This window comes from Myiozetetes cayanensis, unplaced genomic scaffold (assembly GCF_022539395.1).
Source record: "Myiozetetes cayanensis isolate MyiCay16 unplaced genomic scaffold, myiCay2020 scf15, whole genome shotgun sequence".
In the NCBI taxonomy this organism is placed as follows: Eukaryota; Metazoa; Chordata; class Aves; order Passeriformes; family Tyrannidae; genus Myiozetetes; species Myiozetetes cayanensis.
Window position 1 is genome coordinate 18278167 of NW_026087159.1, and position 17970 is coordinate 18296136.

Sequence of the window (17970 nt, forward strand, 5' to 3'; positions counted from 1 at the left end):
TGTATTTTGGTCACTTTATTAAATGAGATATTAAATAGTTTAAGTTTCAACTACTAAAACAGCACTTTGAATGGTGAAAACACAGATAGTATATCGTCATACTTGAATGCTTCTTCTCTTTAAAAACACATTTCCAGTCCTTATATATATTACAAAACAGCCTTATAGGAAGAGGGGACACCTTTTCTATAGTACTTAAGATATTTAATACAGAACTGAAAAGCCATCTAAGAGAAACAAAGGCAAGTCTTCACAGCTGTATGATTTCAGCAGCCAAAGCTGGTTGATGGACTGAAACATTACTATACAACTGGGACAAAACATATACAATATCACGATACTAAGCAAAAACGCTTTACATCCAAAGGAATAAACAGGTTACAAAATGTGGATAATTTAGCAGGCAAAACTGTATTACAAGCAACATTTTTATTCGTCATCTTAAGCCATTTTTATCTAGTTAAAACATCTAAAACAAATATAAAAATGAGCCTTTTATTATCTTACTGATGTATGTTCTGTCTTTAAGTACTGGTTAAAGCCTGATGTTATACTCAAAGCACATTGTTATGCAGCTAAAATGTCGAGTGAGAAACACTTATGCAAAGTGGTCCAGGTTTAATTCCAATGCTTATCTCGGCTTCCTCCTTATGCATTAGTCTTCTGTTATCCACGGGTTTGTCCAGAATGAAATAAAATGTGCCTTTCAATGTTGCCTAAAACTTCCACATTTAAGTCTTTGAGTTACTGTAAAACTCCATTCAACAGTCCCAGGTTTGGTAGAAGGTACTTCTCTTACTCACGTCGGAACATCGGTGAGAGTTGCCCAAAGTACATTTTGCCTTCAATGTTTGTCTCAGAAGTCTCATGGTTTGTTTCTTCTAGTGCAGAAACGTCTCTTTTTTTCTCCCTCCCCCCAAATCAGAGTTAACTGCAGAGCTGGCAAAGCACTAGAACACACTGAGGGGCTTTTGTATTATCTTGTAATCAAAGAGTCCAAGACAGCAACTTGTCAGCCGGGGTTGCACCGGACCAACCAACCTCCGTCCACAGCACACACCAAGTGTCAACCACAAACCAAACCACGGGGTAAGATCTGCGAATTGAGATGCAAAACCCACTTGTCCATTCAGGGCAAGAACTCAAAACTCCTGCAAGAAACTTTCCAGAAACCAAAACGAGTTTAGTTCACGGCAGCAAGTCAGAAGAGTCCAGCACGACCTGGAGCCAACGTCCCCAGAGCCCTCTGTCATCCACACACCATCGCCTCAACGTCCCTGCCACTGACTTCTACCCCATTATCAACTTCTGTTTTGGGGAGGGGGGGTGTAAGAATCAACCAAACTCTAAGTCAAAGAAAAGCCCTATTCTGTATTTAATGAGATCTTCACAAGCACAACAAGTGTGGGTAAAGAGAGTGTTAATGATAGAGAAGAAACCAGAAATTTACCTCTGGCCTACATTAAAAAACCCCCCCGAGAGAGAACAAAAAAACCCAAGCTCCTTGTGTCCAAACTCGTGTTTTCACACGATGAAGGGGTGGGGAGAAGTGCCCAACCAAAACTCTATTATTAATAAAGTCGTTTCAGGTTCTGGCAGCTCTGGAAGTTGCTACAGCACTTTCTCTACTGATTTTCAACAGGCAATGGTTTGTGCCACGTTCCAGGTGTCCCTCTAACAGCGTTTCCCCCTGGCCACCATCCCTATTTGAATCCCCCAGTGCCAGGGATTGACCGTCCTTGGCCCGTCTCCCATTGCCGGCAATGGGGAGAGACAGCAGCACCAGCAGGAAGGAGTCACCAGAAATGTGCTTTGTGTTGGACTCTGCATCGAGGAAATAAAAGTGTGTGAAGGAAAAACATCTTCCCCTCGGAGATCATCAGCTGCTATTCCATCACATGGAACTGAAAATAAGAAATGGCAGAGGACCAGGGAAGGGCAGCCCTTCCCCAGCTGTGGTTAAGGCTGGATGCACAGTGTCTCTGTGACTCAGAAGGTTCAGAGCAGTAGTATTTACTAATATTGCACTCAGTTCTGTCTCAGAGAGTATTTTCAGTTCCTGTTCCATTCAGCACAGATGATCCACACAAGTCCAGGCCTCAGTCAGAAGGAAACTGGACTATTTGTGTTATAACATTCCCACTAATAGAAAGAAAGGGGTAAGCAGAAAAGTATTCCATAATTTGAGGAATCAACTCTAATCAAGAACTCAGCTGTTTACAATTCACATATGTCAGACTGAACATACAGTCCTTCCTGAGCTTCCCAAAGCTTTGCAGCCCTGAAAAGCAATCGTAGGAGTTTAGACAGGAAACCCGTGGAGATGCTACTGTAACGGGAGGACTTGTTTTCACTGAAAACAACTTGTTATCTCCTGTACTCAACATATGTAAGAAGATTCTAGGCAACATCACTGACAACAGGGAAAACGTCATGTCCTATTTAAACAAAGCTGAAACACTAATATGGAACATGGTATTTAGGGGGAGCAACCAAACAATTCTTTTTAATTTTTTTTTTTTTTTTTTTTTTACAGTTGAGTTCTGTTAGGCCATTGATTCCTAAAAAAATAAAAGTTCTTTCTCTGATTTTAACAATCCTTTAGGCTTTTAGTGCAAAATCACATCGATTTCCCTTGGGAAGGCCCTGGATTTTTGCCTCTCATTGGGGGTGGTGCTCGTTGTAAGGGTGGTGGCTGCATCCCACCAGACACTGACTGATACATTCCTCTCACATCTATCCCTTGGAAGCTGGAAGGATTCATGATTAAATTTGGAGGCTTTGACATCATGAGGTGGCTCAGGGCTGCTTGCTGGTAGGACATCTGCTGCTGCTGCTGCTGGTTGTACTGGTGCTGGAGCCGCCTGTTCATCAGGATCCTCTGGACACAACCGATTAACTGCGGAGGGAAAGCAGAGCTGGGTGAGTGCACGACCCTCTCAGTGCTCCAAGTATCAGGTTCAGAGTCAAAAATCGATTTGTTAGGGACAGCATGGCTGGGGGAAAAAGCCCCATTGTTATCACCATCCCTAATGTGATGGCATTCACCAGCCCATTACTGGAGAAACCATTTAGTAACAGCATTTAGGGCTCAGTTCTCCCATGACTTGGCTATTGTATTGCAGGCAGCATTTAGGTGAGTTGCCATGGCAACATGCACTACACTGTGAAATCATTCCCAGGTATAAGTTACACCATCATTTGTCAGGTACCATTTATCTTCCCTTTGAAAGTCCCACATGTGGACTGTCAGCGTTTGCCTGAGAGAAAACTCTTCCCACTGACATCATCTGGGCCACTCTCAGATTTTGCAAAGTAATTTTAAGCTAAAACAACATTACCAACACTTTCTAAGATGTATTTTGTAAGTGGCTGTCTGTCTGAGCTCTGGGAATCAGATTTCTCTTTAAACCTCATGACCTTCCAGCAAACCAACTTCCAACTCAAAAACCTGGTGAGTGTTTTTTTGTTATTTTGGACACGGAGTCTCCCTCGCCGAGGCAGAGCAACGCACCCCTGACCCACCTCAACATCTGCTGTGAGTGGTGTTTCTGTACCTAAACACACACCTGCACTTCATCAGTGAGCACACACACAACACCCCAGTTCAGAGATGGGCAGTGGGTACAGAAATGGAACACATTTTACCATCTGCTGTTTCCCGAGGACGTCGTTGTAAATGGCTTCTCGGCGCTTGACATCCAGCTCCTGGCTCGCCTGTCTGTTCAGTGCCAGGGCCTGCACTTGGCTCTCTGTGAGGGTTACATTTTCTTTCCACTGAAAGGCAAAAAAAAAACCCTTCTTGGCACTGGTGGTTTTAACAAAAGCCTGATGGTAACTGAAGTCTTGCATCGTGTTCAGAGTTGCATCAAGGGTTAAACAAGCCCAACCTCCAGTCAATGCAAAATTGTACTTCCCCAGAATCAGAACTATGAGTTATTAGTTCCACCTGCTGATTAAGGTAATGCACCTCTAGATTACTGGGAGCAAGTGAGAAATGTGTCAGTCCCCATGACAAAATAAATACTTGCCCATAATTGTTATTTACAGAAAAACAGCATTCTCAGAATGGATCTAAACTGTTAGTCCTCTAAGGCCCTCTGTCATCCAGATACCACCAAGGGTTACTGCAATCTGCAGGGATAAAGGCCAACACAAACTGGAAATAATACTCATTAATAGTGCAATTAATTAGCTGAATGACCACAGGCAGCAGCAACATCTTTGTCTGATAACATTTATCGTTTTCCACTCCTGATCTAAAGCCAGGATTATCTTTTCCACTCACTATGCTTGAAATGATGTCCTCAAGGGGCTGAATTCTTGCTGCAGCTACACTGTTGGTTGCTTCCACAACCTTCTCTCTTCCTTGATTAATAAGGTCCTGAGAAAACACCAGAAATTCAACCATAAAGCACAGACACAAATAACACATTTCCCTGCCAATATTTTACAAGTTCTTCATCTTTGTCCTTACATACCTAGACTGCAATTACTTTTTTCTCTCAATTTGCACAAGTCAATGAGTCTAAGCCTCCACAGGACTGACCTCCAGCACAGAGCAGCTGAACAGCAAGGATAAATTTGGCAATTTGTAAACAGGATTCACAAAAACCTCTCTCTGTAACCCCATGTTTTCAGAGCAGCACAGGAGGGCCACGCTGTTCCCCAGTGGAATTGCCTGTGACACAGGCTTGATGATGTTACAGTTTCAAAGGTGTTAATTATTGCCTGCAAAGAGTGCAGGTGATCTTCCAGGTTTATATGAAAGTTGGACTTCAGTACAGCTACACACACACCCTCCCAAAAACTAAAAATAAGATACAATTACATGAAGGGGGAGATATTATCCCTAATCTGTGACAGAAAACCCCTGCGTGCCCACAGCAACACGTGGTGCTTCTTACCTCCAGCTGCTGGTTGCTCATTGCTGACAGAGCACCCAAATTGTAGGGAATATAAGTTTGAGAGCTGAAATTCGTGGGAATCACGTTGGTCCCAGCTGGCATGTTGAAACGCATAGTGATGCCCTTAAAAACACAGAATGCACTTAAAACTGAGTAACTCTGGTCATTGTGGCCTTCTACAACAACACACAGACACAAATCAGTGCTGACTGCTGGAACACAGGGTGTGGATACTACACAGACCTCCTGGCAGGGACACCCTCACGTGGTAAAAGAGGTATTACACAGGACACCAGTTGAGTTTTATTATGAAATAGGAAAAAAAATGTGGGTGCAAATGTTACTTTCATTTAAAAGTTACTAAGAGAACACACAGAAAGGACCAGCCTCGAAAGAGCAAAGAAGACACATTATCCCCTTTTTTTTCTGTAGGTCAAAGTTTGATTTTTATATTATTTTCTTGGTCCTTAAGAAAATTTTATTCCTCCAAGACAAACTGAAAAGGTAACTGATACTCTAAGCCTGGAAAGGTTATTTTCAGAGACATAAACCTGATTAGACAGCTTTACCTTCTTCTCTGCTTCATATTCTGCCCAGGCTGCCTTCCTTTCTTCCTCAGTGAGCTCCTCTTCCTCCTTGTGGTCCAGGAGTGAATCATGTTCGTGATACCCAACGATGTACTCTTTGTTGATCTGCAGCAATTCTGCCAGGATTGTGTCCTGTTCACAGGAGGAGATAAAACAAGAGCCACTCAGCAGCTCAGAGCACTGCACAGCACAACAAAACCTCAAAAATTACTTAAAAAGTACAATTTTCCTCAGAGGACAGGGAAGGGATTAACAATCTGCTGCAGAGATGACAGTCCAATCACTTCATGAACCACAGGAATGCACTCAGATTCCACAACAATAAATGCACTTTAAGAACCTACAAAGAATGGAATGTGCTCAATGATTTTTCCTTCTCTTAGGCTGGACACCTAAGAGGACAGCCAATAATCTGCATTTATTACACATCAAGAGCATTTCTGCAGGCTTTAAAACACTGAGCATACTGTACTTTGGGTCCATCAGCTGTCCATCAGCACTCAAAAGAAAAGGCTGCTCTTTAAAACTGTTCAGATCCATGTTGAGATAAAGTTATAAATGATATAAAAACAGACATGGAAAGTTAAGTGTGGAAAGCTGGGATTTCAAGGTAGGCAGTAATGGGTTTGCAATCCTCATTCTCACTGAGGCAACATCTCCAGTTTTTCAATGATGATTACTCTCTGAATAAAGGTAATGCTGCAAAGGATGAAGAAGAACATGCTCTGCAGGTCTGTGAAAAAAATCAGCATTCAACATGGGTTTCTTACATGCACTGATAGAGCTTGATGAGCTCCAATACACCCCAGCATTCAGCCGAAAATTCCTCATATAAAAACATCATCTGAAAGGCATTACAGTGAGCACACCTTGGGCAGGAGCTACAGCAGTACCTGCAGCCCCCCTGCACGTCATGACCTCATCCTGCCACACCCATCCTACCCTGACACCTGAAAATCTCCCTGGAACAAGGACTGCAAAGAATGGTCTGTGCCCACAAACAAAGTGATTTTTGCAGCCACTCTGGGAACTGTGTGTGCAAGTCCTGAGCAGAGGCTCTGTCAAAACAGCTCCAGAAAGCTGTTTGTTTCTGTGTGTTTTAAAACCTAATTATGTTGATCAATTATGTAAATGCTGGTCTTTGTTTCATCCCTGGTCTGCCTGAATTTGAATCATTGTTTTCATTGCCAGCTCCTCATGAAGATATTCCATGGGGTACCTGAACAATTAATGGGCACAAAGGATGGGATTTTGGGGTGCTGAGAGAGAAGGCAAAGAGAGAGACAATAATTTCACCTTACATGTAAAAAAATCATCAGAATAATTATTTCTTTTAATTTGTTTAGCTAGTTGATAATGATTATCAGTTGGTTTAAAAGCTTTGGGGTGAATGAAAAAATGAAGAAAGACTTTAAATAGTTTTTGAATTAAAGAAAAAAAAAAGGGTTGTCTTTTTTAAATCCTGATAGAAATTAAATGCTATGGAGAGAGAAATGTATTAGAAAGGAAATCTTCCATGAAGGAATGTGAGTTGTGTTGTAATTCACAAAAAAGTTTTTCTCAACCAATTGAACATTTAATACCGAGGTCAAAATAAAAAAAAAAGCAGCAAATTCTTCTGATTTTGAGATCAAAATTCATGAAGTTGTCCCCTCACATGGAACTACAGTCAAACCCATGCTCTGGCTATGTCCTGAGGAAGTATAAAATAATGATATCCTATATCCAACTGAATCCCAACTACGATTTTAATCTGCTTTTCCAATCTGTATTACATGGCCTCAATGGAGCCGAGTTTTCATTCCACACGAAGATAAATGGGAGTGACTCTAATCCACTGAGGAGGCTCATCCTTTTGAATTGCTGCTACTCTACAAAAATAACAACAAAACCTGCTTTTTCAAGCTGCTTTTACTGTGGGTTAGATAAGGAGTCACTACATTTGCATAAAGCTCATGGTCTATACTTAATTATTCCTCTAAATTATACTGTAATTATTTTTATACTTAAATACAGCATGTTTGACCAAGTGACTACTCAGTCTTAAGACACCTGGTAGACTTTTTTGGATTATTGCAAAGCCAAAGTTCTGAAGGATATATTTTAAAATCAAGCAGTATTTGCTTTTCCATTCACTGACTTTTTACTTCTGACTTTGAAAACAACACAGAATGAATTCTCCTAACCCACTGAAAGCAAAAGAATTAAAAATCTGGTTTTTCTTACAGCAAAATAGTTGAAAAGTGTGTTAAAACTAGGAGTTACAGGAAAATCCTCAGCACTCAGCTCTGAATAACAAACACACACATTTGTAAAGAGCCTTCCTACTGGGGGGTATCACTGGAGTTAAGAAGGTCCCAGAGAAGAAAACCTATTGTCCCTCCAGCTTTTTCCACGTTCTTGCCTAAAGATGATGGGAGAAAAGATGGAAAACATCTCCCCTAATTCCTATTCTGAACTCCCTCTAGAAAGCGAGGAAAGAGGGCAATTCTAAAAGGTGTCTTTTCCAAGTTCTTCAGATCCAGGTTGGGAGGAATCTGCTCTCTCAGTGCCTGGCTGTGTCTGCCCCTGCACACTGAAAACATGTAAAAGTACCAGAAGTGTCCATTTTCCTGCCTGCCTGCACAGCCAGAGCACTGTGCCTGCCCAGCACACCCTGCTTTGAAGATGGAAAAAAGGCCCGGAGACAAAAGGAGACAATTACAGACAAAACCTGTCAGAGGCACAACTAAAGCTCCTTTTAGCCTAAATGGCTGCTTTGCCCTGCTGGTAATTAAAGAGGAGCAGCTCAGGCTTTGTGACAGCTCAGTGATGGAACAGGTGAAGCTCCAGTGGCCTTTGTTTCCAGGGAAGAGCTGCAGGGATGGGCTTGGAAAGCATCACAGCATCATGCAACGTGATCCTAAAGAGAATTTTGGCCTCTAAATGCCGTGTGATTACTTGATGTTACAATAAAATGTTTTCATATCAATAGATTTACATCAACTTTAAAAAAAACCACTTAGTTGTTAAATTAAGATTTGTAATTATGCATATTTGCTAAAATCACACTGAAATGAAGAATACTTAACTGAGTGAATAACCTTGCACAGCTTAGACAATAAACACACACTGCAATATTTGCCACTGTTGATGTTTCCTTTCACTGTTTACATGGGGTTTTAGAGAGCTGGCTCAATCAAAAAAAACAGAATAGCAAATAAACCAAAATTGGCTATATTATTTATATGACATTATAACCAAGGTCTGAGCCACCATTCCATTAAACAGCTTGCAGGGATCAAGGAAGGAGTCACTGCAACTACTGGACCAGCAAGAACCTCACTGTGGATGAATTGAAAATACAAGACCCCAGTCAGCTGAGCTTCCCAGGGAAGGCAGATGCTGCCAAAAATGAGCCAAGCAGCTCGGTCCATGCACTGGGAATTCCCTACTTCCCACCAGCAGCTTCTGGAGGAGCTGAGGGAACCCAGCACGGCTCTTCCTCACTGCCAAGATGAGTCTGGGAGACACAGACAGGGAAGGAATATTTGGGGATTAATGGGTAGCTTCCCAAATTTCTGAGGCTATTTGGAACACTAAGTCCTTTTTTTTCTAGAAATAGATACAGAAGTGGTTAAATTGAGGTGAATGTCCTTGATGATTTACAGCCTTTTCAACCAAGAAATAAAAAGGGATTGGAAATTTGCACACAGCAAATGTGTACTCAGATGCACATCTTCAAAAGGATGAAGTACTATTTGCTAAAAGCATGAAAAAAACCCCAACAAAACTATTCCAGTGCACAGATTTACTCTACTTACAGCCAGGAACAGTCAAAAGCTTGTATTCAACTTGACTTACTCAAGCCTTACACTGATGGAACTTAACATGCAAAACTAAAGGATAAAGCAAGTTTGGAGTTTATAAACTTTCTCTTTTATATTAGACTCATTCATTAACTTGATTTATTTTTGTAAAAGGAAACAAATAACCTTCAAAATCTAATTATTGCACTGGATTGATTAATGCTTTGGGTAAACAGACTCAGCTGCTTCACAGGTTTTCAGCCTATTTTTAACTTTTTTTAAATAAGTAGCAACAGCAGCAAATGGTGAAACGTTTAGCTATGAGTTTGTGGAGGCAAAAATGCACATGGCATGAAATAATGAACAACGTATAAAAAATAAAATACCATTAATTACAACCTAAAGGAAGCTGCTTTAGGGGGAAAAATAAAGAATTTGCCAAAATCAAAATGCCCAACAGAGTAAAAAAGCAGAATGTGATTTTCAGTTATCTACAATGTAGTGCTTACAGTGAGAAACACTAATAAAGAGAGCTTAGACAGCCAGCACAGTCTGTGTGCCAGGGTTTCACAGTGCCTGTGGAACAGTGACCTTCACAGGGCTCCCACTGCCCAGATCCCCCCACAGCTGCACCCACACCGTAGGTGGTCCGTGGGCTGGGGCAGAGAATTAACAATCCAGACCAGAATTTATTGCACTATAGTGGCCTGCAGATAGTTGAGAACAGAAAACATACCATTTTTCCTAGGAAATGAATAGATTTACAAACTGGAAAACCTCCCTCCCCACACCCAGACACTGTGGAGTGACCAAAACACAGGAATTTACCCAGCTAACAAAGGGCACACTGACATGTTGCTGTTCCCCTGCTGCTCACCTGTAAAGAGAACTGCCCAACAGCTAACTGAGCAGATCACATACACAGAGTAAAGAAGTTAAACATTGCAGCCTAATCCTCAATATAAACTGACTCGGATAAAAAGAATAAAATAACAGCACCAGTTACTCTTTTCCCTAGAGCTCACTCCTGCCTGACTAGTGCAACTTTGCCCCTGTCTCTACCATATGTCTATTAATAGCCCCTTCAAGAAGAGGTAAACAAGGAACTGAAAACCCAAAAGGTGTTGGAAAGGAGGGCATGGATTAACTGGACTCTTACCTAGTTAGATAAAAACCAGCCCTTCAAGTAGAGGGTCACCACCTCACAGATTTGTTCCCACAAATTGAGGTAGTGCTAGGGATCACAAGCAACCACTCAGATGTTTATTTTTGAATTTTGGCCTCCAGAGTTTCATGCAGTAAAACTTCCATTCACTCAAACAGTGTGAAAACGTATCTTTGTTTGCTTTGACTTAAAAGTTTCATCTTTTACTTGAATATCTTTCTCTTCCACTGCCACACCGAAGGGAGCTCCTCATGCAGCTCATTATACCATCTATTACTATAATTATGTATTTTGTTGAGTTACCTGCTGTTCATTCCCCCTCAAAGTGCCGGTGAAAACAACTCTCTGCTTCCAAGGGGAAATATTTCCCGTCCTCACCCGGATGGCAGTCACCTTTCCAGCACTCCCAGCGCCTCACCTTGGGCAGCATCGGCGTGTCCCGCTTCTTCTTCTTCTCCGAGTTGGGATCGTCCAGCAGGTCCGGCTCGAAGGTGTAGAGCTCAGTGAGCTCGTTCATGGTGAAGTGCCGCTCCACCTGCTGCTGGTCCACCACGCGGAACGACAGCGACTGCTTGGTCACCTGGCGGTCGTAGATCTTGTCCTCCATCGTGCCCTGCAAACACAGCCCCCCCTGCCGTGAGACACCGCGCTGGCACACGGGAAACACCGACAGCAGAGCCCAGGGCAGCACAGAGCTCTGCACTGCCCTCGCTTCTCTGACCAAATGCCTACAAAGAACCCAAAAAGCCCTTTTTGTTTGTTACCAAATCAAAGAAGAAACCTGCCGGAACCAAACACTGTAAGATCTGAGTACGGGACAGATGTCATCGAGCTGTGGACTGGAGTAAGAGAATAATTCTTTATTCAATAGTATTTTTAAGAGAGCCAGTTTTGCTGCAATTCCCCAAAGCAGGATTATGCCCAAAAAAATGGCAATTTTCACAGCATGTACCTTGTTTTGCTGCTTTGAGCAAAAGGAAAACAGATACCATGTCACTGTGGTGGAGGGGAGAGGGGAAGGGAAGCAGTCAAGTCTAATTCATCACAGCTGTGTATGAAAAAAATTAGATCTTTGAGAAAAAAGAAAAAAAGGAAAATTACTTATTTTTTGAAAAAGAAAAGATGATGGCTGAGAAGGATGAGAACAGCACAGCCTGTTCTGAAAAGCCTAATTTAGGAAGGATATCAACAGTTCAAAAGTGCACAGAGAAAAACCACAACAACAGATTGAAGCCTGAAGAGAAAAGCCCTTTCTGACAGTAAGGTGTTACAGACAGCTGGCATGGAAACAGTGTCTTGATCAAGGGTTAAGGGCTTTACTGGGAAAGGTCTTCAGGCCACTCTGTAACACCTCAACAGAAACAGAAAAAATGGCCTTACACTTAAATAAAGCAGAGTTCAGTGTCCATCAGAGTTATCACACATCTTTAATAACTGCAGGGAGTGATACAAGTTTTCAAGTCATGACTCGATGCCTTTTGCAAAAATGTCTTTATCTCCTCTGATTTCATTCCAGTTGGACCATCAGGGTCACACAGCCCAGGGTCTGTAGAAGGCACCTGCACTGAGCAAAGCTATTCCCCAACCACCACCATCCTCCTGAGGGTCTATTCAACTCAGCACTTTTAGTAGTGTGCAAATTAAAACAGCTGAGGCTCTATTCTGGGTCTAGATGTGTAAATCACTTCTAGAATTCCAGAACCTGCTTCACATTAAATGTCACATGAGGTGGGCTTAACAGGAAATTATTTCAGTTGTCACTTAACTCTACCATTCCTTCCTTCAAGAGCTGCTTCAGTGGCCAAACACTGCTACAGAGCAGGGCTGCAAAACAACTGGTCACTCCAGACTCCAGCACAAGTCATGTATGGACAGTTTATAGATTTGACTGCAGGATGAAATCATCACCAAGGTATCAGCCAGAAACCCACCTGAGCCAAAAACCTGTACACGAACACAGGTTTGTTCTGCCCAAAACGATAGACCCTGAAAATACTCTGGATGTCGTAGGATGGGTTCCAAGAGGCATCGAAGATGATGACTCTGTTGGCAGCCACCAGGTTTATTCCAAGGGAACCTGCTTTAGTGGAGATAATAAACAAGCGGCCTCTGGAACAGAGAAGAGTTGCAAGATTTGAGTATTTTGGAAAACAACTATTGTTGCTGTGGAGTTGTTCATGCACTGAAATAACTCAAAAACATCATTAAAATAATATATTAAGCATAAAACAGATGCAGATTTTAAAAGAACGGCACTTTTAGCAAAATACACATTCCCAAAAATATAGATCAAGGCCTTCTGCAAACGGACTGTTAACAAAAACTGGAGGGGAAGAAAAAACTTTTGCATTTTCCAACTCTAATTGCTTCCTGGCCTGCAAGCTTTCAGGATAACTCTAGAATGACACTGTCTCTGATACATCTGCTTTTTTTGAATGCCACCTCTCTCAGCTTCAACTCGAAATCAGTTCTTGACAGGTACTGCCAGAATAAACTATTTAAAAGAAGAAACACTGAATTAGGTTACTTCTTAATGTTTTTCCCCTGCATGCTATAAATGACTGCAACATAACTCCATCCTTTATTTTTTAAACAAAGCTGGGAAGGTGAAGCTCCTTAACTTCACTTACCTTGTACAGGTCTATACCTCTCTATCCAAATGTGAATTCCAAGTCCCATCTTGGATGAGCAGTGGGTGGCTGGGAGACAATTCTGGAGGTAGCTAAGAGTGCTCTGGAGTGGCCCAGGGACTGCTGCCTCCTGGGCAGACCCCACGGGGCTCTGACCTGCCTAGGTCCTTGTGCCTTTTTAAGTCATTGTAATAAAAATATCTCCTCTGGTTTAAATTGTTTACAAAAGAACTATGAAAACAGCAAGGAAACACTGAACAAATATTGAGCAGTACTGATAAAATTAATTTACAGAAGTCAGGAACACATTGTTGCACATTTTTGGTGCAAGTTCTGACAACACTGTGATGATTATTTGCCTACCCTTAAGGTAATTAAGCCAATACAAGTAACAAAGAAATGGGGAACAAAAGAAAGAAAAGGGGGAAAATAAAGCATCTAGATCAGAAAAGGTCTCACCTCACATTAGTTTCATCATTAAATTCTTCAGCCCATTTCTTTCTTGACTGAGCTGTAGTTGAGCCATCCAAGCGATAGTAATCGATGTTTCTGAACCATTTTCCCTCACCTGTAAATGTAACACTCAAATTATTTAAAATGCTGAGGGTGTGAGTACCCAAACTGGCAACACTGGGTATGCACAACTCTCCAAGTGATAAGGAACAAATATGGAACATAAAATATACTAATATGACAATGGGAGAAGATTATTATTGATGTTATTCCTCAAGATTGAGAATGTGTTTTTGCAGGATACAGGTGCCTGTCACGGGCCTTCTGCAGTAGAGCTTGCATAACAAAATATAAAATATGTATCATGACTTGTACAAACCTTACACAGGTTTTGTCTAAAGTTATTCAAAACCAGAATAAAATAAATGCCAATATCATTTTACCTCATAAAAAGTATCCAGTGTCTATCCCTACCCATTCCTTCTTAAGATTTTGTTGGTTTTTTTACAGACAGATCAATTCACATTAAATGAAACTCCTCAAAGCAGTTTTGTACAGACTGGAACGTAAAGACAGAAATTTTTAAAAAGTGTTCTGAGGTTAAATTTAAATTGAAGTATTTGAAAAATACCTGAGCTTTTTTTGGGGTGTCCTTCCTCCTATTTTTCCCTACTCTGTTTGTATCTATACATTTGCAGGGATGTGCCTTAGCTTCACTTGGAGTCAAAGTTAATTTTAAGAAGTAGTTAAATCTAATCTTTAGGCATTACAGCACTAATTGTGCTTTTCCAACTGGTCTGTGTAGCTCCATGTTACAGCAGGAGTGGAAGTCAAGCCTCTCCCACAAAACCAGCATTTGAAAGGAAATGCTCCAAAGGAGATTTCAAAAGTCGAGCTCTAATAATTTGGGGACTGAAACTCAGAAAAATCTTGGAGTTTCATTCCCTTGGGAGTTACAGCAACTTCCTGCCAGACTGGGGGAAGAAGCTGTGGCTGGCAGATTTTCTTCTCTGCCCAGTTCACAAATAACCTTTCATTTGCTTTGGCCATCAAGGTGTGTGTACACACAGCTGATACCACCGAGCCATCACTTATGAAGAGAACAGCGCTGTTTGAAGACAGCACTGCTCAGTTCAATCCATGATGAGGATCACACACAGCCACTGTGTCAGGAAGGGCTCCCTACGGTGAATCCTGCCAGAAGAATCACCACACTTGACAAAAACCCCACTCCTTCAAACGTTTTCTCAGGCTAAAGGCACAAACTCCCCCAAAACCAGACAGCTTGTAAGGTCTGAAGGTGGCAAGAGCTGAGAGAAGGAAGCAACAGCCAGGAACAATAAATCTGTGAGAGGGAGATCTGGAGATCTCCACAGAGCTGACTGTGTGTCTGTCACTGAGCCACCCTCCTCTGATTTCCGAGTGCAAACACATCCAACACTTGCACAGGACATCTGAAGGAATGGCACATTTGAAGGAATCCTGCAATGCAAACGTACTGGGAACTGAAACTCCTCATAAGCATCAACTGCATCATCAGCAGCTCTGGGAGCATCTCGGAGTAAACAGGAGAAACAATCCTAAGCAGAGGATGAGCGAGAAATTCCTTGGCATTTGAGCATCATTAGGATAATAATTAATTCAATACTTGCTCCCTCATGAAATCCATAAGCCAATCTACTGCCCTAGATATAAATTCACATTTTGCATGTTTTACACCCTGGTTTAAAGCACCCCAATTCTTTCATCAGCTCTCTCCCAGCAGGAAGGGTCAGAATTTGCCACAGATCAGCATGTAACATCACTTCTACACAGGATTTAACAAAATGCCTTCTCTCCTCTCAGATGATGATCACTTAAGCTGCTTAGGCTGTAACGAGCACGGATGATACAGAATGAAATCAGGAGCAAGAGTCCATAATGGGATAGCAGAGACCCCCTGCAGGGGAGTCCAATAATCCTGCCAACTTCAGGAACAGGCCAGAGCATGCAATACTTATTTCAAAATCCATTCCTGTGCACTGAATAGAGACTTGTAAAAGAGTTCTGAGCTTTGCAGCTGTTCAAGGGGACACTCACCTTTATAGATAGGAGGTTTATCTCGGTCAGTTTTCTCCCTGTTAGCCAGCTCCAGGAAATCCTCTATCAAATCCAGAGATATCAGGGACTGGCTGAACACTAGGCTGGAAACAGAAACAGGAAAAGGCAAAATTCATCTCTGAAGTTATTTTATTTATTGTACTGCTTGGTTTTAGTTCCCTCCTCCCTTTGAGACAAACAGTCCTTCTAGACACAGGTGAAGACTTTGGTGGAATCTTGGGCATGTGTTGGAAAAATCCCTCACAAAAAGGCCTGAAACCCTTGCACAGTTGCTTCAGAAAACAGCTACAGCATAACTAAGAGTGAATTAAGAACACTGTCAGGCCCCATGTTTATAAAGCCATCAGTAATGTGTCTAGAACTGACTTACACTTTGTCTCCAAGCTCCTCTGCCATTCGAAGAATTTCAAAGAGAAGCACCATTTTCCCAGAATGTTCCAACACTTCAGCATCTGCATCAGTGACAAAATCTTTGTACCAATCCGGTGCTGGGCTGCCAGGATTGGAAGAGGATGTAGCTTTGCCTTAAAAAATAAAAGAAAAAACAAAATTAAAGATAAGAACACTGTTTCCATTTAAATGCTTTGAAATGTCTGAATGGACTTGTTTCCTCGTTGTTAGATGTAAATGGTGTAAAAAGAGTTAGAGACAAAAACCCCCAGCATTTGCACTATTAGCAATTACAAAGGCTGCATGAGAGGTAAACATTTAAGTGATCCAGAGACAGAAACTCACCCTGCCTGCCTATAATGTAATTAACACAATTAACCTCTGTTTTACATACACACACTCCTCCCTTACACATTTACAAAATGTTTGGCATTAGTGTGGGGACCAAAAAACCCCAGAGTTCTCACCTTAGCTGTCCCCCAAAAATTCAACTACTTAGGGAAAATCACTAGAAACACAAAAAATGACAGAATCAGAAAATTAACCTCTATAATGCCAGATACAAGACAAAATCTAGATTATTAAAATCAAAAAGTGAAACGTGCAGCTTTAAGAAGTTTGAATAATAATCTTTAAAAAGGGCTTGTGCAGCTTCCCTGCCTCAAGACTCCCAAGTTCTAAAGTGATGCCCCTTGGTTTTGCAGGATGGGTGTACCATCAGGAGGAGCAGGAGCTGTGAGGATGGAATTAAGGAATTCTGCCACGCAGCAGAATTCCTGACAGTCCTCTCCAACTGCCCTTTTTCAAAATGAAGCTGCCTCACATTCTGTTCATTCTGTATTATACTCACCTTCATCTGACTTTGTTGATGAAGGGTTGTTTGAAAGATCTTCTGCATTTCCTTCTCCCCCTCCACGAGATCTTGAATTCCAGACTTTAATGACTTCAACATCATTATCACTGCCACTTTCACTTGAGCTACTCTCTTTCTTCGGCTTTTTCCCCTTAGATTTTTTTTTCCTAAAAAAACCAACATTATACACCCCATTATTTTTTTTTAAAGCCCACCGCTAGAGAACATTTTCTAACAGATACATGAAATACAAAATAAACATTCACTTCTACAGGAATCACTTCAGCTCTATTAGGAAAATAAATCCAACAAACAAAATAAAAGCTCAATTACTTTGTATAATCATCAGAACTTAAGCTCACTGAAGTTTCTTCCGAATCTGAAGCTATGAAGTCATCCATGCTGTCTTCATCAAAATAGCCCTCAAAAGACAAAAAACCAGAAATTATTAAGTATATTCATCCAGAAGCCTTTATTGAACCTTTAGCCATCTGCTTATTCTCCATTTAAACCGTGGTGAGTTCTACAAAGTTTGGCCTTGAGAAATATTTTAAGTATGACAACATACCCTGAAAGAAGAATATGACAAAACCAGCAGCAAAGATACCCCACAGCAACAAAGATTTCCATTAATTGGACAAAACTTTACCTATAGTTTGGCAAAGCTTATTTGGAAAGTTCCCAATGGAGACTATTTTGATATATCTAATTTACCTTATTTTCTTTGCTAATATAGTCCAGCTGCAAACACCAAGGGTGAGTCCAGATTCTGCTCAACATCTGGAAATCCTGGAATAGCTTAGCTCCAGCTTTGCCTCTTCCACCTTCATTGCCACCACCTACACCTGACAATAAAGTTCAGGTTTTAGAGTGGAACCTTGAAGTGAGTTTGCCACATTCTGCTCCCCCTTTGAACAACCCGCCAGTGCAGCACTGAGTGCTCTTTCCAGATGCACATCATATTGTAACATCTCTTGTAAAAGAGCTCAAATTACTCAGTCACAGGCATTTTTTTTTTCCTAGTTAAAGTTGTCAAAATTAGATTTTCCCCTTTCTCTTGATAATGAGAAACATGATTGCATTTTTACGTACAAGCA

General features: G+C 41.4%; 1 protein-coding gene across 1 annotated transcript in view; it reads right to left on the minus strand.

The window, feature by feature from the left end:
- Window positions 1–17970, minus strand: part of ATRX (ATRX chromatin remodeler) — a 67661-nt gene continuing 49691 nt past the window's right edge. The window contains 13 exon segments of the mRNA XM_050310543.1: window positions 1–2899; window positions 3649–3777; window positions 4289–4384; window positions 4908–5030; window positions 5477–5626; window positions 10866–11060; window positions 12379–12556; window positions 13537–13645; window positions 15610–15713; window positions 16001–16154; window positions 16871–17040; window positions 17207–17295; window positions 17588–17718. Coding sequence (XP_050166500.1) covers window positions 2621–2899; window positions 3649–3777; window positions 4289–4384; window positions 4908–5030; window positions 5477–5626; window positions 10866–11060; window positions 12379–12556; window positions 13537–13645; window positions 15610–15713; window positions 16001–16154; window positions 16871–17040; window positions 17207–17295; window positions 17588–17718 — 1907 coding nt within the window. The 3' untranslated portion in view covers window positions 1–2620.